Source organism: Rattus rattus, chromosome 8, assembly GCF_011064425.1.
Source record: "Rattus rattus isolate New Zealand chromosome 8, Rrattus_CSIRO_v1, whole genome shotgun sequence".
NCBI classification, from domain to species: Eukaryota; Metazoa; Chordata; class Mammalia; order Rodentia; family Muridae; genus Rattus; species Rattus rattus.
In genome coordinates, this window is record NC_046161.1 from 32,328,284 (window position 1) to 32,354,942 (window position 26,659).

A 26,659-nucleotide genomic window follows, 5' to 3' on the forward strand; every position below is an offset into this window, starting at 1 on the left:
ATATTGGAAATACTGCTCATTGTCCTAAGTATGCTGAAGAGCAGTCTAGAGATAGGCCCCCAGCAGATTGCTAAAATTTTCCCTTGAATCAAGGAGAGACAGAAGTAACAAAGAAAGGATGAGAAGAAAGAAGGGCAATTAGCTCCTGTGCATCGAATTTGCCCTTTGCCTTTGAATTTTTGAGTAGTCAGATTAACAATATTAAGTCACTGGTCAAAGCTGTGGTGTACTAGTGATGCTCTTTACGGTAATTAACCTCTAAATGCTAATTGAGGAAGACAATGATGTTCTGTATCATGGTAGAGAAAATGTGTTTCTAAATTCTTCTTTTCCTGAAATTTCACTTATGTTTCTGTCTCTACAGATTCTCTGAGAGAAGAATGGCTTTTGAAAATGGTTCTGTGGTAATTGAGTTCATTCTCTTAGGGATAACAGACCAACCTGAACTCCAAATACCACTGTTCCTACTATTTTTCGTAGTATACATGATAACTGTATTGGGAAATTTGACCTTGATCATTCTAATTGTGCTAAATTCTCACCTCCACACTCCCATGTACTTTCTCTTGTTTAACTTGTCTTGCATTGATCTCTGTTATTCTTCTGTGATTACACCCAAAATGCTGATGAACTTTATACAAAAAAAGAATGTTATCTCCTACATGGGATGTATGACCCAGTTATACTTCTTTTGTTTTTTTGTCATTTCTGAGTGTTATGTGCTGACTTCAATGGCCTATGATCGCTATGTGGCAATCTGCAATCCACTATTGTATAATGTTACCTTGTCTTCTAAGGTATGTTTTTATCTGATGCTTGGTTCATATTTCATGGGATTTTCTGGTGCCATGATACACACTGGATGCATCCTGAGACTGACATTTTGTGATGGAAACACCATCAACCACTATTTCTGTGATCTCCTCCCTTTACTGCAAATTTCCTGCACCAGCACCTATGTCAATGAGATAGAGCTGTTCATTGTAGCAGGAAAAGACATAATTGTGCCCAGTCTCATCATCTTTATCTCTTATGGTTTTATCCTCTTCAGCATCCTCAAAATAAAATCCACTGAAAGCAGGTCCAAAACCTTCAGCACCTGCAGTTCCCATATGCTTGCTGTTTTTCTGTTCTTTGGATCAGGTGCATTCATGTATCTCAAACCTACCTCAGCTCTATCTATCAATGATGGGAAATTCTCTTCTCTTTTTTATACCATTGTGGTTCCCATGATGAACCCTTTAATTTACAGTTTGAGGAACAAAGATGTTAAAGTGGCCTTGAGAAAAACTTTGAGCAGGAGAATATTTTGATCAGAAACTGGACTTCTCTGAGCCTATACTTAAACAATAAAGAGATTGTCTGCATTTGCTATAATTCTGACACTACTTCTTTATTTAATTATTCTATTTTGATATATATTATATGTATTATGTTTGTTTAAATTTTTTCATATTAACTTTCTTTCTTCTCAATTTAAATTTGATGTCTGCTTTTCATCATTTTTAAATAGATTTTTTTCTCACTGTGTGTACGATTGATACTTTTCTCATTTTACCTCTATAAAATAGCATTGAGTAGCTCTTCTCTTTTGTTGTTTTATTGTAAACATTAGCACATTATCAATTTTGTCCATTGATCTGAGTAAAGTAATATGTACTTGTATTATGACTATGCAGAAAACTAGCTACATTTGTCATATGAAATCAAATCTCAATCATCTTTGTGTCTTTGTGTATCTGTATTCTTGTTTTTGTATCCTTCACTGGACAACAATACATTACTCTCTAAAGCCAGTATTTGCTAGATATCTAATATCTAACTTGTAAATTTAAAGAAGTACATTTTATTGGTAAAATACACTATGACAAACATATATTAGAACTTGTGAGAATAATAGTTTACATAATAATACAGGATTCTTTAAGAAAGTCCATGAACTTTTAGACAAATGATCTCTAGCCTACCACTCTTTAAAATATACCTTCCAACTAGAATGAAATATGAGGACTTACTTCTAATATGTGCTTTTTTTCTTTGCTGAAGTTCTATAAATTCACTCAGCATTGTGTGTGTTGTGTGTGTGTGTGTGTGTGTGTGTGTGTATACATATCTACCATATTTATTCAGCAAAACTGTTTGATGTATCTTTGTATTTTTTAACCACAGATGCATGTTTCCCTGGTGAAGTTAAAGACAATTGATTCAATATAGTATCTGAATTATTTGGACAAAAGGCCTCGAAAATGTTTCGAGAGGCATTTAGATAAGGTCTTGGGAAGGAATGGAAGTTAAAGGTAGCAGGTCAAAGATACACATCCAGGAAATATGAAATCTCTGTGTGTAAAATGAGAAATAAAAATTACACTGAAATTTTATCAGATTTCGTGTGAAGTTTTAGACTGAGTTTTATATCTTTGATTATTTTAAATCTCAACTATTCATAAAACATTGAATATTATCCATGATGAATGGATGTATGATAACTAACTATGGTTGGCAACTTGACACATTTGGGGAGAGAGAATCTCCATTGAGGAACTTTTTATATCAAATTGATCTGTGGGCATATTTTTTGTGGTATGTTCATGATTGTTCATTGACGCGGGAGGTCCCAGTCCACTGTGGGTGATGCCACCCCTAGGCAGGCCTTAGGAGGTATAAGAATGTGGGTAAATGTGAGCCTGAAGAAAACCAGTAAATAACATTTCTCCATAGTCTCTTCTACAAGGTTACTGCCTTGAGTTCCTGGCCTGACATCCTTCAGTGATAGATCAGGACCCAAAAACTTGTAAGAGAAAATATGATTTTCTACTCCAAGATGATTTTGTTCATGGTCTTTTATCATAGTAACAGCAAGCAAAATAGGGTGGTACAGTAGAAGAGTTTTAGAGCATTATTGAAAATTTGGAGATTTTTGTGGCAAAGTTAATAGAGAACCACCTTAATAGACAAAATAAGTTGAAACTGAAACTTGCTTTTGGGAAATTGAACCTCTGTGTTCCTTGATTTTTTTCCCAGGGTGGGGGCTCAAGATGCTCGAGGATTAGGCTCATCTTCTCTGAATGAGGCCAGTCTAGGCAGTCCTCTGCTATATATGTGTCAGGGGCCTTGGACCAGCTCTTGAATGCTGAGGGAACTCAGTATTTGAGAGATTTCAGGTGTCTGAATTAGTTGAGACTGCTGTTCTTTCTATGGGGTTGCCCTTCTCCTCAGCTTCTTCCAGGCTTTTCTTAATTCAACCACCTGTCCCTTACTTCAGTTCAGTGTTTGGGTGAAATTATCTGCATCTGTCTCAGACATCTGCTTGTTGAACCTCTAAGAGAAACAGCCATGCGAGGCTTCTGTCTGTAAGCACATTATAGCATCACTAATAATCTCAGACCTTGCAGCCTCTCCTATAGAATTCAAGAATGTTAGCAAGCAGAAAGGTACCACTTGGGAGGGAGAAGAAGGTAATCATGGGAGGCAGAAGGAGGGACCTTGGTTGGAGGGGGGAGAGGGAGAAGAAAGGGAAAACGTAACACAATCAGGTATGGGATGGGGGAGACAGGAGAGAAGCCCTGAGGGCCAGCAAAATGAATGGAAATATGCAAACTCAGGACATAGGAGGTGGGAGGGCCCACTAGAAAGTATGAGAGACCTGGGAGGTCTTCTCCCACTGATGCCTGACAAAGCCACCCTCTGCTACATATGCGACTGGAGCTATGGATTGCGCCATGTGTACTCTTTGGTTGGTGGTTTTGTCACTGGGACCTCTGGGGTATTTGCTTATTTGATATTGTTTTTGTGAATCTATCTGAACTCAAAGGGAGGGGCCTTAGAGGAAATGCACAACAGTGGGAGAGGGAACTCTTAGAGTCTACCTCCAGTAAAAAGACATAGAAAAACAGGGCATGAAATGGAGGGATGGGGTTGCCATCCCACAGTCAAAAATTGTGACCCAGATTTGTTCCTTTTTAAAAGATCTGCATGGACAAAAATGGAGACGAGGAGGTCCAGTGTCTTCTGATTCTTAGGAGACATTGCAAGGAGAAATGACAAGAAGGCATGAAGAGCCCATAAAGGAAACAAGAGATCAGCAATCCTATAAGTACTCAGTTAGTAAGGACTTCAGCCATGTCCTTCTATTCTGCAGGCATAAAACTGCTGTTACTCTTGCTTTCTCTGTAGCTTATCTGTCTTTCCTAGACTTCAGTTCTTTGTCTCTGTCAGGCAATGATCTCAGGCATTCATTAGACATCCACTAACACCCCTGCTCCAGTTCCTTTTTTATTTTTCATGAGCAAACAATAGTAAATGACTGTACTTGGATTCTTTTCATCTTTCATTTTTCATCACCATGTTCCCAATCAAACAGTTTTTAGGATAATTATTATAGCATTTATTATTTTGGCAGTGCTTTCCACTTTCCATTCAGAAATATCATATATAAAAACAAAGATGAATGGTGTGTTGTCTCAATTGCTGAATGTGTATGCACATTATGGTTAAACTCATTTATTGTATGAGAGGGCTTGATCCCCATTTATTGACTCCATTATTGGTAATTTTGATTTTTATTAGGTGAAGTTAACATCTGTAGTAGAGTTAAAATTGAAAGAAAGGTCTTATTTTTTTCCCCTTTAAGAAAAGGCTCGCTCATCCACCAAACAACTTCTTCCTCCCTCCCTGCACTACACTGTGGGGCAACAAGCCTTCACAGGAGCAAGCACCTCTCCTTCCATTGAGGCCAAACAAGGCCACCCTCTGCTACATATGCGGATGGAGCTATGGGTTGTTCCATGTGAACTCTTTTATTGGTGGTTTAGTCCCTGGAATCTCTGGGATGTTTGCTTATTTGATATTGTCGTTCTTCCTATGCGGTTGCAACTTCCTCAGCTAACTCCTCCATCGGGATCACCATCCTCAGTCCAATAGTTGACTGCAAGCATCTACATCTATATTTGTCAGGCTCTGGCAGATGGTCTCAGGAGACAGCAATATCAGGCTCCTGTCAGCATGTACCTCTTGGCATCCCCAATAATGACTGGGTTTGATTACTGCATGTGGGATCAACCCCCAGGTATAGCAGTCTCTACATGACCTTTTCTTCAATCTTTGCTCCACACTTTGTCTCTGTCTTTCCTTCCATGAGTATTTTGTTCCCCCTTCTAAGAAGGACTGAAGCATCCACACTTTTGTCTTTCTTCTTCTTGAGCTTCATGTGGTCTATAAATTGTCTCTTGGGCATTCTGAGGTTTTGGGCTAATATCCACTTACCAGTGAGTACATACCATGTATGTTCTTTTGTGATTGGGTTACCTCACTCAGAATGAGATTTTCTACTTCCATCCATTTGCCTAAGAATTTCATGCAGTCATTAGTTTTAATAGCTATGTAGTACTCCGTTGTGTAAATGTACCTCATTTTCTGTACCCATTTCTCCAGTGAAGGACATCTGGGTTCTTTCTAGCATCTGGCTATTATAAATAAAGCTGTTATGAACATAGTAGAGCATGTGTCCTTGGTATGTGTTGGGGCATTTTTTTTTTTGGAAATATGCCCAGGAGAAGTATAATTGATTATTCTTTCTTTAGCTCTGTACCCTGAATTTTTTAAAATTTGAAGTCCATTAAATTTATTTTTAATTGGATATTTTTATTTACATTTCAAATGTTATCGCCTTTCCCAGTTTCCTGTCCATTAACCCCCTATTCCATCACCCCTTTCCCTTTTTCTATGAAGATGTTCCCCACCCAACCACCCACCCCTTCCTGCCTTCCTGTCCTGACATTCTCCTACACTGGGGTATCCAGCCTTGTAAGGACAAAGGACTTCTCCTCTCACTGGTGCCCAACAAGGCCATCCTCTGTTACATATGCAGCTGGAGCCATGAGTCTGTCTTTGTGTGCTCTCTGGATTGTAGTTTAGACCCTAGGAGCTTGGGATAGTTGATATTTTTGTCTCATGGGGTTGGAAACCCCTTCAGTTTCCTCAATCCTTTCTCTAACCCCTGTACCCTGATTTTTAGATGGGTTATTTGGTTTTCCAGAGTCTAACCTTTTGATATTAGCCTTGTTTTGGAGGTAGGGTTGGTAAAGACCTTTTTCAAATCTGTAGGTTGCCATTTTGTGCTAGTGACAGTGTCCTTTGCCTTACAGAAGCTTCTCAGTTTCATGAGGTTCCATTTGTCAATTGTTGATTTTAGAGCATGAGCCATTGATGATCTGTTCAAGAAAAGTTCCCCTGTGCCAATGTATTAAAGGCGATTTTCCCGCTTTCTCTTTTATTAGATTCAGCACATCTGGTTTTATGTGCAGATCCTTGATCCACTTGGACTTGAGCTTTGTGCAAAGAAATAAAAATAGATCAATTTGTGTTACATATGAATACCACCAGAGGAAAAAAATGTCCTTCAAAGAATGGGATAAAGTTTCCATGAAGAAGCTTGAATTGTAATTAATCAAATATTACTCTGGGCAAGCTTCTGTTGCTCTCAGGGTTGGTATTGCAAGGGCCATGACAAGGAGTAGTCTGCTGGAAAACTGGTAACTGAACAGTAAAGGAACTGTGAGTTCTGATTATAAGACTTAAATAGCATCCCTGTATCAGGTGTAACTTATCTAGAATTTTTTTATGGATGTGTTTGTGTCTTTTTTTTTTTTTTTTTTTTTTTGGAGCTGAGAGCTGAACCCAGGACCTTGTGCTTACTAGGCAAGTGCTCTACCACTGAGCTAAATCCCCAACCCTGTTTGTTTCTATAGTATCTCTTATAATTCCCACCTTAAAAAAGAAATTTGATAGTTATTTGACAGACATATAGCCTTGTCAGTATGTATGTATGTATGTATGTATGTATGTATGTATATATATATATATATATATATGACAACCTTAATAAAAATTATAAAAAGGTCATATTTCACTTTGTATGTCAAGAATATTCCTGATAAAGAAATAACAATTAAAGAAAAGAAAATACATGAATTTGAAAGAGAGTAAAATTTGAGGCACATGGAAGATTTGGAGGGAAGAAAGGAAAGGTGGGAGTAATGTGATTATATTATAATTTCAAAAATAAAAATACTATTAAAATAGAATATAAAATGATTTATATATGCCCATATATTTCCCCAACACTTAATCTTTGTTAAGAACATTCTACTTCTATTTATGTTGAATTTTATAAAAATATATACATATATATGCATGTATGTGTATATATATACTCACATATTAACAGAGAGAGACATATTTAGAAACTTAAATTTTTATGAAATGTGTGCATAACTTCAACCGTATGTCATAAGAATCTACTTTTTTGCTATCTCAGCCCATTAAGGTGCTTTGGTTCCGTAGAAATTAAAAGCTCATTACAACAAGGACAGATACAGGGGTTGGGGATTTGGCTCAGTGGTAGAGCTCTTGCCTAGCAAGCGCAAGGCCCTGGGTTCGGTCCCCAGCTCCGGGAAAAAAAAAAAAAACAGGGACAGATACATTTTCAGTTACTCACTGTTCCTGCATACACATTTGGTCAGGTATTCATATCCAACAAAGCCACAAGTGTATACCATATACACATTTGTAGAAATAAATGACTATGAGATTTTAGCAATGTGTTATACATAAACAACAAAATCTAGGCACTAGGTGTGTCAAGATATGAAAGTTAGTTTTGACATTGGAAATAGAATATTTACATTCTATATCATATAATTCCCAATGATCATTAGTTAAAATTTTCTCCAAAAATTGGCATATGTAGGTATATCACATAGCAACTTAAACATGGAAATTTTCCATCAGTGCACATAGGTTTTTTATGTCTCTGTCATTGGTATGTTTCACTGCTAATGAAGCTGAGCCCTTCAGGAGGGAAGAGACTTATGTTTTGTGCTTTTTGTAGAAAATATGAAGCTCTGAACATTGAAATCACTGTAAGTATAAGAAGCAGAGCCTACATCTCCCCAAGTCAATTGGAGACTTGTGAATCATGAGTAGGACTTAAATCTTTCTTAGGCAGAGTAAAGTTACTACTATCTAAGATCAGTATGAAGATACATTCTAATGTCACAATAGACCACAGAAGAGTTATGTAATTTTTTTTCACAGTGCCTTATTTATTGGTCTCTCTATTCTTCAAATGACAACTGACAACTCAAAAGAGAAAAGAAGTTACTCCTTCATATTTGCTACTCATGATGCTTAGAAATGTTTATAACTATTTTGAACTCATGATTTAAAAGTAGTACAGTCAACTGAGAAGAGAGTTTCTACATAAGGTTACCTAGATAAAGCGGACCTGGGGATATGCAGGTAAGGTTCATGATGATTACACTAATTGATGTGTGTACCACTATAGGTGGCACTATTCCTTAGGTTTTTAGACCTGTACTGTGGAGAAGTGGAGAAAATGAGGCTAGAGAAGCAAGCATTCATTCTTTCTCTGTTCTTACCTTACATATTATCTCTAATACTGAGTATGTCTTTGACTCACCGACAGTGGTAACTCTTTATACCTTAAAGTTGCTCTTGTCAGTATGTACTATCACAACAACAGCAATGGCACAAGGGAAATATGGCTGATCACCCATGGTTATTATATAAGGTATAGCTAGAGTACAAAATCAAAAGTACATTGCAACCAACATTGGAACCAGGGTCTCAGGTAATCGCTAGACTTCAGAGAGCCACTGGATTTGAGGAATGAAGACAAATCATTCTTCTAGACTGTGAGCAATTCCTCTAAGCTCCACCCACCAGTTACCTAGAAACAGTTGCCAGTCAGGTAAGATCCAGGAGCCAGGCATATAAGGAGACTGCTCCAAGCTACATACATGATTTTTCTGTAGGTGTCTGCACATGTCTGAATCAGCTTCTGGGTAGAATCTCTCAGAAGACAGCCAGGCTAGACTTCTGTCTGCAAGCATGACAGAGTTTTGTTAATAGTGTCAGGGATTGGTGCTTTCCCATGGTCTGAATCTCAAGTTGGGCCCATTATTACTTGCCCATTCCTTCAGTATCTGCCCCATCCCCTCATTACTATATTTCTTACATATAGGATAAACTTGGAGTTGGAAGTTTTGTGGGTGGGTTGGTTTCCCTATCATTCCACTGGGGTTCCTATCTGGCTACAGGACGAAGCCTGTTCAGGCTCCATATCCACATTGATGTAGTCGCAGAAAAGTTTACCCTTATTGATTTTTTGGTGCCTCCCTTATCCCAAGTTTCTGTCACATCTTCACGCCTTCAAAAGAATAAGTGGAAGGAATGTAGCTCTGAAGGGCATAGGAACTCTACAGGGAGACGAACAGAATCAGTTAAACTGGACTTTGGATTTCTCACAGACTGAACCACCAACCAAAGACCAGGCTCAGGCTGGACCTAGGCCTTCCCAAATATATATAGCAGATGTATAGCTTCATCTTCATTTGGGTCATGAACGGGAACAGGGTCTATTCAAAATGTTCTTCTAGTTGGGCTTCCTTGTCTGGCCTCAGTGGGAGAGGATATAGCTAGCCTTTCAGAAACTTAATATGCCAAGGTGGAGCAATACCTGTGGTGGGGCTACTCACTCAGATGAGAAGAGAAGGGGAGGGAGGTTGGGGATAACAGAGGTGGGAAGGAGTGACCTGGAGGGGGCAGTGATGGGGATGTAAATTGAATAAGTATTATAAAATAAAATGATTGTTCTTTACCCCTCTCTCTCCTCTTCTCTTCCTCTATCTCCTCTCTTTCTGTCTTCTGTCCCCCTGTTTTCTCTGCCTCTACCTCCTTCTGCAGGTCCCCTTCCTGCCAATGCACTTTCTTTTATGATAAGCCTGTCCTAAGCTGATTCCTCAGAGAGAGCACTTTTGCATGGGACTACCGAGGTGCCCCCTGCCTCCTGCATTACATACACCATTGCCAATTGTGTAAAATACAACATGGACCAGACAAGCCAACTTGTGATAGATTCCAAAGGTAGGGTCCAAAGTCTCAGGACATTTGAGGTCTCAAAGAATTATTTATGTAGGAGCTGAAGTCTTTGCATGCTCCCTGACCTCAGAGAATCACTAGCAGCGAGTAGAAAGCTTCGGTCTTCATCTTGACCTGAGAAAGCAACTCAGGGTGAGATCTTAAGTGTCAGCATGTTCCTGAGAAGGTGACTGACCATGTGAGCCAAACACTTGATAACTTAATATATTTCTTAATATTCACATCTTGTTTTTAATACATTTAATACATTCATGTTATTCAAAGAGTTGATGATTTCCATCAGTAATCAGGTACATGTACTTCCTGAGAAAGCATGAGACATGAATTCAAGTACCCATCACTCACAGGAGAAACCAAATGTGGTCATATGCATATTATATCCCTTAAAATTATCCAGGCTAGACACCAGGCAGTCTTCATAATCAATTAGAGACCATATTTCAGAGAATAAGGTGGATAATGATAGAGCAGTTCATGTGAGATCTTTCTGTGGACTATATGCAATCACACAGGCCTACACCCAAAAGATGTATACACCACGTACCTACTCACACCAATACAAAGTTTAAAAAGTAAAATTGATAATATACATGTAATTACATCACTGGCTGATTCCATTCTTTCTTTCTTTACACTCCCCCTGAAGTTGGTGTTACTCATTACACATCAGGCCACATCTCCCATACAAATTACATGTGTGACTGAGGAATACCCTCAATGTCTACAAGTAAAGTTCGATAGACCTTTGCCCACACTCATTGACTATTTGACAGTAGCAGACTGTGCATACGAGAGTCCTACATACATAATATATGGACTATCTAGTTATCAGGAAAAGGTTGAGAGTTCTTAATATAGTGCTGGAACTATACATTTTTTTTTCATCTTTATTAACTTGGGTATTTCTTTTTTTTTTCTTTTCTTTTCTTTTTTTGGGAGCTGGGGACTGAACCCAGGGCCTTGTGCTTGCTAGGCAAGCGCTCTACCACTGAGCTAAATGCCCAACCCAACTTGGGTATTTCTTATTTACATTTCGATTGTTATTCCCTTTCCCGGTTTCCGGGCCCAATATTCCCCAAGCCCCTCCCCCTCCCCTTCTCTATGGGAGTTCCCTTCCCCATCCTCCCCCCATTACTGCCCGCCCCCCCAACAATCACTTTCACTAGGTGTTCAGTCTTGGCAGGACCAAGGGCTTCCACTTCCACTGGTGCTCTTACTAGGCTATTCATTTCTACCTATGAGGTTGGAGCCCAGGATCAGTCCATGTATAGTCTTTGGGTAGTGGGTTAGTCCCTGGAAGCTCTGGTTGGTTGGCATTGTTGTTCATATGGGGTCTCAAGCCTCTTCAAGCTCTTTCAGTCCTTTCTAATTCAATTTTTAATTTATTTTTGTTTCTTTACTTTTTGTGGAGCACTGGATTGTTGATTCCTGGTCTCAATAGGTAGCTCAGTTTACCCAGAATGTTATTGGGCCAGGCTGGCATGGAATTCACACCTGACTGAACTTAATCTCATGATATCTGGTTTATAAGAACATTTATCTTCACCAGGGTTTAAATAACTCATAATATATTCTATGAAATATACTCATACACAGAGAGAATATAAATGGTTATATGTAACATATGGACAATATTTAGATAATGTGAAAGTCCAATATTGGAGCAAACAAAAGCATCCTAAAGACCACAAAATCTATGGTATCTGACTCGAATACTATGAACAAAACAAATTTAGATAACAATGGAAAATGACACTGTGCCTTTTATGCTCAAAGTAGTCTTGTCTTTAGTCTATTAGTAGTACAAGCATCATGACTGGCAACGAACAGATACTAGAAGTAGTATTTGTAACATTTGTAGAATTTTCATGGTCAGTATTGTTTGTAGCACCAACGTTACATTTTATGCATCGGATTTAAATGTACTTATATTTGAGAATATTTTTTAAGATTTATTTATTCATTTATTATATATAAGTACACTGTAACTGTCTTCAGATACACTAGAAGAGGGCATTGGAGAGCCACCATGTGGTTGCTGGGAATTGAAATCAGGACCTCTAGAAGAGCGGTCAGGTGCTCTTAACCGCTGAACCATCTCTCCAGCCCCCAAAAAGGTTTTGACTATTTTTTTTTTTTTTTGGAGCTGGGGACCGAACCCAGAGCCTTGTGCATGCTAGGCAAGTGCTCTACCACTGAGCCAAATCCCCAACCCAACTAATTGAGAATATTTTAAGGCCATGAGGAGGTAAGGTCCATAGACTTTCATAAACCCAAGTACTGATTTATGTATGAAATTCCTTTACTTCTCTTATGCGGGGCAACATTTCATTCTTAATTTAACACAGCCATCCAGGAAAGTTCATGATGTATTTATGCTCTGTAGAGTAACAAGAAGAAGCATAGGTAAAGAAATATCAAATATTTTTTCAAATTATTATATTAGTGATGATATAAAGACAGAGGATTCAAATACAAAACCTTCAAGCATGAGGAAACTATTGTTTTTAAAACTAAATCAGTAATCAAGCAGTAATTAACATTCTTGTCAAAAAATGTGGAAATATACAATAAATCAGTGGTAATTTTAGAGGCTGGAAAGTAACTGAGTGGTAAAGTATTTGTGTAATATCTTCAAGGTCCGGGGATCCATCCAAGAGAAACAAACAAAAGTAATTAAGTAACAAGCAAAAACTGATTAAGAGAGAAAATGTATGTGTGTGTTGCTGCTACACTTTTGGAATTTTTTTTTTTTGAGAAATAATAAGGCCTTGGGATAGAGTTTTGGAACATTAGTGTTAAGACAATGTAATAAGCAGTAATTTCTTTATGAGAAGAAAGTGCTGGAGGATGGCAGTTTAATATGGGCTCAAGAATGAAGGATGTAAAACCCCAAATGAGACATTCAGAGCTGATTAAATTTTCAATCCCTAAGGAAATAAAAATATATCATGGTCCAGCATATAAATGTACTCACTTAATTATCTGCTTATTTAGATGTGATGTGCCTCTAGGAAGAGACTGAGAATATTTCTATTTTACCTATCCCAAAAGAAAAATGAAATGACCCCTGTTTGACTTTTATAGAGCCTCATACAGTGGCTCGTGGGACAAAAGAAATATTGTCTATTTTCCTTCTGACAACAGTGGCTAATATAACTGCATTACAAATGATGAGTGATGAGTCAGAAGTCATCCTAGAAATTTTTTTATAATATCCTTTTCAAAATCAAAGAAACTAACTACTTCAGAGCCCAACTTTCTAGGATAACTGATAATAGCGATGTTTAAGTGGCAACAAGGGTTTTTTTTCTCTTAGCTAGTTAGGTAAGTTTTAAAATAAATTTGTGTTAATGCCTTCCATTTTTAAGATACCGATTTTCATTAATGTGGAAAAATGACTTACATGATGAATGAGTACTTATTTTACATTTAAGATATAGCTTGTAACAAACTCAGGTATATAATATAAAATTCTTAACTGTGTAATAATGCTGACTTTAGATCCCAGAACCTGTTTATAATGTCCTTCCCAGTTAGCCTTTGTATTTAGTTTTCTCTCCACAGTCCTGTTCTGTTTCTATCTACAATACTTCTTGATTGTACATAAAAAGATTATGCTGAATTTTCCAGTAAATGTGGTATATTTTTTCTTTATATATGGCTTCCGGTTAAGAAGAATCTAAGGATCATTGATGTACCCCTTTCTCATCCTTTCATTCAACCGTAAGACTGCAGGTATGATTTCTGGGAAGATGAATGTCCAGAGAGTCAATAGACACCCCACTCCATTTGAGGTGTCCTATCAAGTAATCTGACTCTCCATGGACAGATCTCATATTCCTTTATATGTATGAAGTTTCTCCAGTAACTTAAGCATTGACAGTAACTTAAACATTCCCAGTTCTTTCATATTTTTATTAACTGCAGAGTTATTGATACTAACTTCAGAGACTACAAACATAGATCAGCACCAAGTTTTAAAACTTCTTTCAATATTAAAGGGAAGTTGCAGGAATGCAGATAAGCAGGAATAAAGAATTCTATCCTGGTCTACACAGTTTCATCCATTTCTCTGATAAATTAATTATTTTAGTACAAAAATTCTCAGTCTCAGCAAGGTGAACAGTTACGGATATATTTTCAACTATATTTACCATTGAGATTGTAACAGGGGGAAATGATTGTCATTTCACTTTATCATAGAGTGAGAAATGATTTTACTGATACCAGATTGTTCTTTGCAGACATCCCCTGCTTATACTTCAATTTGTGAGAGAAGCTATTATTGGAAGTTCTGTGAGGTTCTCCCAGGTCTCTACAAATTCTTGAGAAAAGAATGACTCTGGCAAATGGCTCTTCTGTAACTGAATTTATTCTCTTGGGCTTAACAGACCAGCCTGACCTCCAAATGCCACTGTTTCTAATTTTTCTAGTAATGTATTTGATAACGGCATTAGGAAATTTGACTTTGATAATTTTAATTATGTTGAATTCTCACCTTCACACACCCATGTACTTTTTCCTCTTTAACTTATCCTTCATAGACCTTTGCTATTCTTCTCTGATCACACCAAAAATGCTGATGAATTTTGTCCTAGAGAAGAACATTATATCTTACATGGGGTGCATGACCCAGTTCTACTTCTTTGGCTTTTTTGCAATTTCTGAGTGTTATGTGCTGACAGCCATGGCCTATGACCGATTTGTGGCCATTTGCAATCCACTCTTCTATAGTGTTGCCATGTCTCCAAAGAAATGTTTCTATCTTATTTTTGCTTCATATTTCATGGGATTTTCAGGTGCCATAATCCACACTGGTTGTGTAATGAGACTGACTTTCTGTGATGGAAACACCATCAACCATTACTTCTGTGATCTCCTCCCTTTGCTGCAACTCTCCTGCACCAGCATCTATGTCAATGAGATAGAGTTATTCATCGTAACAGGAAAAGACATCATTGTGCCCACTGTGATCATCTTTGCCTCTTATGGCTTTATTCTCTCCAGCATCCTAAAAATAAGGTCCACTTCAGGCAGGTCTAAAGCCTTCAGCACTTGCAGTTCCCACATAATTGCTGTTTCTATGTTCTTTGGTTCAAGTGCATTTATGTATCTCAAACCTTCTTCAGCTGTGTCTATGAATGAGGCAAAGTTCTCTTCCATATTTTACAGCATTGTGGTTCCCATGATGAACCCTCTAATCTACAGCTTGAGAAATAAAGATGTCAAAGTTGCCTTGAAAAAAACGCTGAGCAGAATGTTTTAGTCATAGCCTAATCTCATTACAGATGCAACACAGAGTCTTTGTTTCATGTATTTCTGGTGTCAGCTTTATTTCATTGTGATTTAATAATATGGAAATGGAAAGTAGATATTGACTTAGCATTTTATAGTGATCTATTCTTTTAAATAATTACAATTTCTCCTCATCGTTATACCTTGATAAGAATCACATTGCATATAGATTCTTTTGTTAATTATACTTACAGATTATCAATAATGATTCTAGCATTTAGACTTCATTACAATTGTATATTTGTAGAAGACCAATTATATTTGTTACTTGAAAAAGTTGCTAAATTTCACATTCTCTCTGTTCTCTTTTCTTTGTCCAATCGGTGAGAAAATATCCGTTTGTGATATCTATATTGAATAGACACACGTTGTTCTAAACTGACTTTTAAACACCTTTATGACACGTGTTTATACTATGTATTAAACATTCATTTGTCATCTGTATGACATTAACTTATAAATATAAACCAGCACATTTACATTTAAAAATATTTTCAGTATATAAATAGTATAACTAGGCTCAGGTAGGTTAACAGCTTAGAAAATGATTCAACAGTCCTCACTCAGAAGATAAACCTTCAGGCATTTGATTTCATCGCGACCATTCCTTCTCACTGTACCCCACTATATTTCCACTTGTATTACTGAATTGAAAGGCAGTAATGCTGAAATTGCTGAGTTTACCACTGAAATGAAATATGAGGCAACATGTCAGCCTTGAGGTTTATGTGTTGTGTGCTACTTTAGGATCTCTAAATTCATTGGGCTTTGTTTCCATCATCTCCTCCTGACAAAAATTTGAATCATGGTGAGGATTCCTTGGATATAGAGTCATATCTACCCTCAATCAGCTGTAGATATGAAATAAATGTACTATTAAATTTTTATTACAAAAAAAGAAAAAGAAAATATCGTGTGGTAGTAGGTGATTGGCTTAAGTAAGAATTCACGGTCTCATACAAAATGGTACTAAATACTTTAGGGAGCTTTTGGCTTAGTAAACCGGGACTTAGTAGAGAGTGGATTGTACAAAATTTACTTTCTATGAAAAAACTTATGAGATAGAGTGGCTTATGGGAGCAAAAGTGTGGAAAGCAATCTGTAAGAGCAAAACCTGAAAATAAAAAGTAGAAGTATCTTCCAAATTTTATATTTTACAGCTTTATTATTTAACTGAAAGTGTTTGATGTATTCATTACTTCAGCTGGTTTAGGTAATAAACGGGAACAGTATAAAGTGACCTATGTCATGCCTCTTAAATTTGATACACAAGCAGCGTCAAGTTAAGCACAGTTTCTGGTTTAATCCCACACCACTGCTATTACAAGAATAGACTCATACCATTCAGGTAGAGGTGGCAGCTGTTCTTTCCTCCTTTTATTTCTCTTAATATTTTGGATTGTTTATCAAATATAAATGTCTTTTCTTGGTAAGGTTGCATCGATGAAACACTCTAGCCAACTAGACTGTACCAGGGTATGAAATATTCTTTTTAGCAGTTATGAAGTTCTACGCCAAATGCAGGGTGTTTTTGTTTTTGTTTTTGTTTTGAGTAAATGAAAGTCCTTATATCATTTTTGGTGTTCTGGCTAGTTTTATGTCAACTTGAAACAAGCTAGAGTCATTTGGAATGAGGAGAACACAATTGAGAAATTGTCTTCCTTGGACTGGCGGTTTGACAAGCTTGTTGGAATTTTCCTTTTGCTTTTGGATTGATGATTAATGTAGAAAGGCATAGTTTACCATGGTCAGTGCCCTCCTTTGGACCATTGGAAGATGGGCCTTGGTGCTATAAGAAATTAGGCCATAAGGAGCAAGTTGGTAAACAGTGACCCTCTATGGCCTTTGCTTCAGCTTCTACCTCCAGGTCCCTTCCCTTACTTCTGTCAGTTATGTATTGTTATCTGGAAGTGGTAGATGAAGGAAAAACTTTCTTCACCAAATTGCTTTTTATTTAAATATTTTAATTGGTTATTTTGTTTATTTATATTTCAAATGCTATTCTCTCTCTTGTTTTCCTCCACGAAAACCCACTACTCCACCCGTACCCCGGTCTGCACAAGGGTGTTCCCTCACTCATCCACCTACCCGCTACCGCTCTACAGCCCTATCATTCCCCTACACTGGGGCATCAAGCCTTCACAGGACCCAGGGCTTCCCCTCCCACTGATTCGAGACAAGGCCAACTTCTACTACATATGCAGCTGGAACCATGGGTCCCTCCATGTGTATTCTGGGTTGGTGGTTTAGTCCCTGGAGTTCTGGGAGATCTGGTTAGTTGATATTGTCGTTTTTCCCATGATTTTGGAAACCCTTTCAGCTCCTTCAGTCATTCCCGCAACTCCTCCATTGGGGTTCCTGTGCTCAGTTTGTTGTTTTGTTGTGAGCATCCACATCTGCATAGGTAAGGCTCTGACAGAGCCTCTCAGGAGAGAGTTACAGCAGGTTCCTTTCATCAAGCACTTCCCAGCATCAGCAAGTGTCTGGTTTTGGTGACTGCACATGGGATGGACACCAGGTCGGGCAGTCCCTGGATAGCCCCTCCCTCAGTCTCTGGTCTGCTACTTGTCCCTGCATTTCCTTTAGTCAGGAGCAATTCTTGTCTAAAATTTTGTGAAGCGTAGGTGGTCCCATCCCTCAACCAGGAGCCATGCGTAACCGCTGGATATGGTCTCTACAGGTTCTCTGTCCCCATTGTTGAGCATTTCAGCTAATGTCATCCCCGTTGGGTCCTAGAAACCTCTTGCTTTTCTGGCATTTGGAACTTTCTGGTGGCTACCTGGTTTTACATTCCCCATTGCTACACACATCTGTTCAATTCTTGAAGAGAGGAGGGGGAGAAGAAAAAAGTGGAGACAGTATTAGGTATGAGAGGAGACAAGCAAGATGTATTTAAATACTTTTTAAAGATTTCATTTCATCATTTCCCTTCTCATTTTCTCCCTCCAAAACCTCCTCTATTTCCTCTTGCTCTGTTTATTCAAATTCATTACTATTGCATCTTTGAGATATATATATATATATATATATATATATGTGTGTGTGTGTGTGTGTGTGTACATATATATATATATATTAAAGATATATCTTAAATATCTATATACAACGTGTCCTGTCTCTATAATGTTACTTATATGTATGTTTCCAGGATTATTTGTTCATACTGGATAACCAATTACTGTTTTCTTTCCTGGAAATAACTTGCTCTCTCTCCTTCCTCTCAGGAATTTGACCCAAGTATCTTGTCTAGCATTTGACAACTATTGAGCTTTTCTTCAGACTATCTGAGAGTTCATAAGAGCTTTAATAATGTTGATTTAGAGAGTCTTGCTTTTGTAGTGTCTTTCATCACCAATGGTTTTTACAAATGCCAGTCAGGAATGTGTGTTTTCTTGAACATCACTCAGGTGTTCATTCTTTCCCTCTTATCTCTAGTTCATCTTTAATGTCCTTGAATTATTTGATGAAGTAACTGAATGGTTTTTCTTCTTCAAATCTCTGTCCTGGAGTTCATGTAATGGAATTCTCATTGGAGATCATTTTTGTAGTACTAATGGTTTAATTGGTGCATAGTGTCATGGACTTTCATACGATTTGTGGTTTTTGCATTGTGACCTGTACATGTGACTTCCTTTTTTGTTTTGTGTAATATGTGAGACTAGAGGCTGCTACAGTTGGTCTGTGAGAAATGCATAATTGGAAATAGGCCAGAGACAGCTGGTGGATTGGATTAGCAATTTATCCATTCTTAAACTATATAGTGCTTGAAGTCTTAGAGCAGTAAGACAGGTCAAAAATAAATAAATAAAAGAGAAAAATAGGGAAAAATTTAGTGCCTTTACTATTTGAAGTTGTTATAATATTAAACAAAAAAGATTGTGAAAAACTCTCCAAAAATTCTTGTAGTTGATTGAAAAATAGATGCTTAGTATGATGAATAGACAGTATACTAAATTAACAATTTTCTTTAATACCAGCATGCTGTCAAATAAATCAAGAATCATCCTGAACAAAATTGATCAATCTAATGATGTCACCGTTTGTTATTCTACAATGTAAAGAAATACCATAATATAGTATAATACTCAGGCAAAAACAATGGAACTTAATAGAGAACATGGCTATAAAACCATGAAGGTATATCTACCTAATTTTTGGCAACTATGCCAAATTTTGTCAAATATGCCAAAAATACATCATAGAAAAGATAGCTTGTTCAAAAATGCTGCTGTTAAATCTGTCTAACCACTATTAGAATAACGAAATGATGCTTATTTATCACAACAACAACAAAAAAAGATTAAGGACCTTAAGGTAAGGCCTGAAACCCTGAATCTGTTATAGGAAAAAAATAATATAGATACAGAGATAGGTGGAATAGGACTGTGATCACTCACTCAGATTAATGCCAACAATTGGAAAATGGAAACTTGTAAAATTAAAAAAGTTCTACATAGCAAAGAAGTTAAACAAGAAAGGAGATAATTTACAGATTTTGATAACAAATAAATAGAAAATATAAACAAAATTAAATCAATCAACCAATCAATAAATGTGTTAAGAAAAATGGACCTGGGAGATGGGAGACTCTCAGTATTCAAAGGGAGGGACCCTAGATGAAATGCCATATGGTGGGGAGAGGGAACTTGTAGAGCCCACCTCCGGCAGAAAGATACGGCATCAAGTGAGGATGGGGTTGCCATCCTAAAATCAAATCTCTGACCCATACTTGTTTCTGCCGGAAAAAAACGGCAAGGGTGGAAATGAAGAAAAGCCTGAGTAAAAGAAGGTTCAATAACAGGCCCAAAGTGGGATCCAGCTCAAGGGGAGACCCTGAGGTGTGACACCATTAATGAGGCTATTGAGTGCTCACAAATAAGGACCTATCATGTCTACCTTACAAAAGACACAACAAGCAGCTGAAAGAGTCAGATGAAGATATTTGCACCCAATCAATGAACAGAAGCTGCTGACCCCTGTGATTGATTTAGGGAAAAGCTGGAAGAAGCTGAGGAGGAGGGCAACCCTGTAGGAGGACCAGCAATCTCAATTCTCCTGGACCAGTGAGATCTCTCAGACACTGGATCACCAACCAAGCAGCATACACCAGCTGAGATGAGGCCAACACATATCATAAATAGCAGAGGACTACTGGGTCTGAGTTTAGTCGAAGATGATGAACCTAGCACTCAAGACACTAGAGGCTCCAGGTAATTTAGAGGTCTGGTGGGTTGAGGACATCCTCATGGAGACAAGGAAGGAGGTATGGGATGTGGAAAAGTCAGAGGGTGGACCCAGAGGGAATAAAATCAGGAGTGTAAAAAAAGGAAAAAGAAAAAGTTAATAATAATAATAAAAGAAAAAAGGACATTTATCAAAAGATAAAGTGCAAGTATTCAGTAAACATGGAAAACATTCAGCTTCACGAAGCACCAGAGAAATAGAAATGAAATCCCCACTGAAGTCTACATGACCTTGGTTAAAACAGCAGTCATTGGAAAATTTTAAAAATTGGGGGAAGAGTGGCATTCGGTAACTTAAAAAATGTTCTTTTCTTTGAAACTTTATGTAAATATTTCTAATATAGTTTCACTTAATATGGAAGATGTATTTTATATGATTTTATTTACAAAAAAAGAATTGTAAACTTCAGCTATTTGTAAGGTAGACAAAAGGGAGCTCATATATACTGCTTGTATTAATGTATGATATTCTAGTTTATATTGAATGAATATGAAAATTTCTCAAAAAATTAAAAAATAGATCTTTTATAAGAACCACTACTTCCTGGCATTTACCATAAGGTTTCCAAGTCAATAACTTTTAGGGATACCTGTGCAGCAGTGTTTATTGTAGAGTCAGTCATAATAGATATGCTATTGACCAATCAACATATCCAACAACAGAGAAATGGCTGAAGAAAATGTACATTTTTACATTTTCAGCCATAAAGAAGAGCAAAGTTAGGTTGTTTGAAGGAAAATATATACAATGTTAGATAATTATTCTGTGCAACTAAGAGTTTATCAGAAAGGCAAATGCCATGTTTTTCATGTAGGCATAATATTTTGTGCACTGTGTAAATATTATTCTTGTGTTAGTTAAATAGATTATTTCAGTATGACATAGCATTGTAATGATTATGTCAAGAATCTCCTGTCTCAAGTTTGTGTAAACAATGCTGATCATTTATTCTCTGTGTTGTCAATAAAAACTGTTTACCCAATGGCTGAGCAGAAAGATAATGGAGTGGGACTTCTGTCAGACAAGGGAAGGTGAAAGAGAGAGGAATACAGAATCAATGAGCCACAAGAAGGAAGAAGAAGATGTTGATAAGAATTCATCTGAAGCAAGGTATATCCAAATGCAAGTTTATGGGGATTTGAGCTGGGCGATAGCCAAATGAGTTTAGGGGATTAAAATAGATCAAAATCACTACCCACATATTTCAGTAAAGCCTTAAATAAATCTTGGTATCTCTGTGCTATTATTAGAGAATTATCTAGGTTAAAGAAAAAGCACCCATTGCATTAATTTACTACAAATATTTATATTAATGTTCATTCATTATATTTTCTTTCATTTATGATTCCTAGATTTTTACATATGTTTATGAAACTAAGTTTGCATATGATTTGAAACTAGAAGTGATCTGTTCAAGGGAATGCAAGACATTAACAAGAGAAGGACTACTTGATTAGGTAAGATTAAAAACTGCAGAGGAATGTAATACATACACACTAACATGCTCTTAATGTAAATGTTCTTGGGCCACAAATTATCATATACAATGGTAATACCTGGTGAAATCTGAAAAACAGTACTTTCTTTTAGTGTGTGTCAAATTTCATATCAGAGTTTCAGGTTTTTTATTAGTTAATTTTTTTAAATTTATATTTCAAATGTTGTCTCCTTTCTCTGTTTTTCCCCTCCAAAAAATCCCCCATTCCACCCCCTCTCCACTTTGCCTATAAGAGGGTGCTCCCCACCCACTAACCAACTCCTGCCTCACCCTTCCAGCATCCCTCTGTGATGGGACGACATGCCTCCACAGGACCAAGCACCTCCCCTCTCATCGATGCAAGATAAGGCAATCCTCTGCTACATATATTTTGGGAGCCATGAATCCACCCATGTATATCCCCTCGGAGATGTCCATTTAGAGCTCCAGTGTTTAAACCTAATGACCCCTGGGAGGTACTTAGTATTCCAAATTCATTTTATTTGTTAAAGAAATTTTAGTTGCTCTTATTGGGATACCATTACAAATTTCAAAGAATCTAGGAGTTGCCTTCTCCAGATATTGGACTGAAGAACTGAAGCAGGATTAGTCAAACTTCTTCTGTCTCCTGCAATCTTGATTTCATTTTACAAGTAGGGATGAAGACTCCAAGATTCCTCCAGGTACTTAATAGTTTGCCTGCTGGACACCTGAAGTATATTAGACCCTTAGGTGCTTAAGTATAGGCGAATGTCATCATTAAACCACTGAACTGAGAACGGGACCCCCTTGAAGGAATCTTAAAAAGGACTAAAAGAGCTTGAAGGGGCTTGAGACCCCATATGAACAACAATGCCAACCAACCAGAGCTTCCATGGACTAAGCCACTACCCAAAGACTATACATGTACTGACACTGGACTCCAACTGCCTACGTAGCAATGAATAGCCTAGTAAGAGCACCAGTGAAAGGGAAAGCCCTTGGTTCTGACAATACTGAACCCCCAATGAATGTGATTGTTGGGGGAGGGCGGTAATGGGGGGAGGAGGGGGAGGGGAACACCCATAGAGAAAGGAAAGGGCAGGGGTTAGGGGGATGTTGGCCCAGAAACCAGGAAGCAGAAAACAATTAAAATGTAAATAAGAAATACTCAAGTTGATAAAGATGGAAAAAAAAGGAAAATTCAACAGAAAGGCTTTAAAGCAAGGGTAAAGGAAACCCAAATTGTTCTATCAATTGTGATTTAGGGTAACAAAATAAATTTCTGACCTAAGAGGTAAAAAAAAAAAAGTATGGGTAAATACCCTCTAAATGATAAAAAATTTTGTCCCAAGTTTTCAGTTCAATGTATATAGATTGAAAGACTATCGTCAAGGAAATGAAAGTATAAACCAGATGGAATGCACAAGATAAATAACACAAATGACAGCTCATGCTCACAAAGATGTGGAGCAAAGGAAATATCCCTCCATCGCTGGGGAGAATGCCAACTCCTATAACCACTATAAAAATCAATATAATGGTTCTTCAGAAAATTGGAAATAGATCTATCTCAAGACTCAGCTATGCCAATCTTGGACATATACTCAAAAGATACTGCATCCTACCAAAATATACATGTTCAATTATTTTCATAGCAACTTTATCCATAATAGCCAGAAGCTACAAACAACCTAGATGTTATCGACTAAAGAACGGATAAAGAAAATGTTCTGTATTTACACAAGGGAATATTACTCAACTGTTAGAACAACAACAAAAAATGACATGAAATTTGCAGCCAAACGGTGGAACTAGAATAAAATCACCCCGAGTGAGGCAAAGAGTAAGCAAGAACAAACATGCTAAGTACTGACTTATAAGTGGATATAAGCATTTAAGTAAAAGATAATCATGCCACAGCCCATAGTCCCAGAAATACTAAGCAAAAAGGAGGACTGTAGTGAAGGATACATGGATCTTCCTGGGAAGGGAAAATTAAAATAGATTTTTGTGGGTAGACTGGGCTGGGCGAGCATAGAAACAGGTGGCAGAGGAATAGGGGGAGAGAATACAGGGAAAGACTACTGAAATATGGGGGCATTTAGGGAGTAATGTGAAAACCTAGTACAGTGGAAACTTCTTGTAACTCATGAGGATGAGGCTATCCAGGAACTCCTAGAATGGGAGGATCTGGAGCCTGAACCAACAATCTTCTATAACTAGGCAAGTCTTCCAGTTCTGGAACTGTGACACAAACCCAATCACTTGGACCAAACTACAACCCATCCTACTTGTGAGAATGATCAATGATTGGTCTAATGAGGTCAAAGCTACAAAAAAGATCCCATGCCATACACTGCCTAGATTGGTAAGAATCAGAAGCTGAATGATGCAGAGACCTGTAGTAGAATAAAACACAACTGCTAACAAATGATTGAATGAATGAATGAATAAATAAATAAATAATACTTACTTATATTCTAATGCTAATTTGGGTTCCTGAAAACGGTTTACAAGAGATAGCTTCTGGGAACCTACTTGCAGTTAATTCTCATTGGTAAGTAAAGAGGCCAGTCGCCAACAGCTGGGAAGAAGACAGCAAGGTAGCATTTAGGTTTGCTAGGTTTGGGACCCTGAGGAGAGAAGAAAGTGTTCATGCCTTAGGAGGGCATGCAGGAAAATAGAGAAGAAGACTATGAAGGAGATCTGCTTAATTGGGTGAAGAGCAGACAAGGTTGAAAAAAAAAAGTAGTAAGTAGTAACTCAGAGTTATAGGTAGAAGAGTGAATTCTAAAAATAATGGCAGTTAGCCACTTTTCCAACTATTGTGCTGCTTAAGGCATATTAAAATATAATGCTATGTGTGGGTCTTTAATCCAGGTACATAAATGGTCTAAGGCTGGAAGGAACCATGCACCAGGATTTATTAAAAATATCCATGCCACAACAGGTAAATAAATAAAATAATAAAGTAATAAAATAGAAAAGTCAATGAAATGATTCCTAAAGATATTCTGCCATCCTAAGAGATTGGTGCCTAACCCAAGTCTCATCAGAAATGCTTTCTCAGGCAGCTGGTGGGACCAGATTCAGAGACCGACAACAGAACATTACATGGAGGGGAAGAGGAGGGAGAAGAATTATAGAAGCCAGAAGGGTTGAGGACACCACTAGAATAGGGTCCACATAAATAAATAAGCAAGGTTCATAGGGGCTCACAGAGAAAAAGCAGCAATCACAGAGCCTACATGATAGGTTCTTTGCATATATGCTATGGCTGTTTAGCTTGAGGATTTGGGGAACTCCTTACAGTGGGAAAGGGAGTGTCTCTGACTCTTTTTCTGGCCCTCGGAACTCTTTCCCTCCTACAAGAGTGTTGGCTCTTTTCTGAAAAGGAAGAAAGGAGTTGTGGGTCTGGGAAACATGGGAGGTAGGGCCTGGGAAGAGTAGAGGGGTAGGAGAGTACTGTTGAGATGTATTGAATAAAGGAGAATAAATTAAAAGAATAAAGAAAGACAATATATATAAAGCTAATTGCTTTGTAGTACTAGTTCTGTTAAAGATGTTTAATGGTTGTTGATGGATACATTTCATCAAAATATATCCATATTCAAAGTAAAAGGACAAAATTTAATGTAAAGATTCACAGCTTAAAATTGCCCATTGAAGCTAACTGTATAGGAAGTTCATTGCAATATATAGAGTTTCACTCAGATTAATTTCAGTGTATTATTTGATTTTTTCTTTTGTCTTGTTTTGTCTTTTCAAATTTTTATTTTAAAATTATTTTGCAGCATCTTTTGGGTATATTCCCAGGTGTGGTATAGCTGGATTCTCAGGTAGTACTATGTCCAATTTTCTGAGGAACCACCAGAGTGATTTCCAGAATGGTTGTACCAGTTTGAAATCCCACCAACAATGGAGGAGTGTTCCTATTTCTTCACATCCTTGCCAGCATCGGTTATCACCTGAGTTTTTGATCTTAGCTCTTCTGACTGGTGTGAGGTGGTACCCAAAAGATGCTCCAACATATAACAAATAAATATGTTCATAGCAGCATTATTTATAATACCCAGAACCTGGAAAGAACCCATATGTTCTCCAACAGAGGAATGGATAAAGAAAATGTGGTACATTTGCACAATGGAGTACTACTCAGCTATTAAAAACAATAATTATGGGAAATGCTTAGGCAAATGGATAGAACTAGAAAATATCATACTGAGTGAGGTAACCCAGTCACAAAAGAACACACATGGTATATTCTCACTGAAAAGTGGATATTAGCCCAAAAGCTTGGAATACCTAAGAAAATATTCACAGATCATATGAAGCTCAATAAGGAAGACCGAAATGTAGATGTTTCATTCCTTCTAAGAAGGGAGAACAAAATGCTCATGGGAGTAAATAGAGAGACAAAAAGTGGAGAAGGGATTGAAGAAAATGTCATCCAGAGGCTGCCCCACCTGGAGATCTGTCCCATATGCCACTCCAAAACCCAGTCACTATAGCTGATGCTAACAAGTGTTTGCTGACAGGAGCCTGATATGGGTATCTCCTGAGAGGATCTGCCAGAGCACTACTGATACAGATGAGGTTGCTTGCAGCTAACCATTGCACTGAACAAGGGAACCACAGTGGAGGAGTTTGAGAAAAGACTGAAGGAGCTGAGGGGGTTTGCAACACCATAGGAAGAAC

At 37.5% G+C, this 26,659-nt stretch overlaps 2 protein-coding genes across 2 annotated transcripts; both read left to right on the top strand.

The window, feature by feature from the left end:
- The first annotated feature begins 374 nt into the window (after positions 1-374).
- On the top strand, positions 375-1,313 carry LOC116906913 (olfactory receptor 145-like). The gene has a single exon (XM_032909833.1). The coding sequence runs from the start codon at positions 381-383 to the stop codon at positions 1,311-1,313; it is 933 nt and encodes a 310-aa protein (XP_032765724.1). The 5' UTR covers positions 375-380.
- Positions 1,314-14,299: 12,986 nt separating this feature from the next.
- Positions 14,300-15,229, top strand: LOC116906934 (olfactory receptor 145-like). The gene has a single exon (XM_032909859.1). It carries the CDS (start codon positions 14,300-14,302, stop codon positions 15,227-15,229), a length of 930 nt encoding a protein of 309 aa, XP_032765750.1.
- The last annotated feature ends 11,430 nt before the right edge of the window (positions 15,230-26,659 follow it).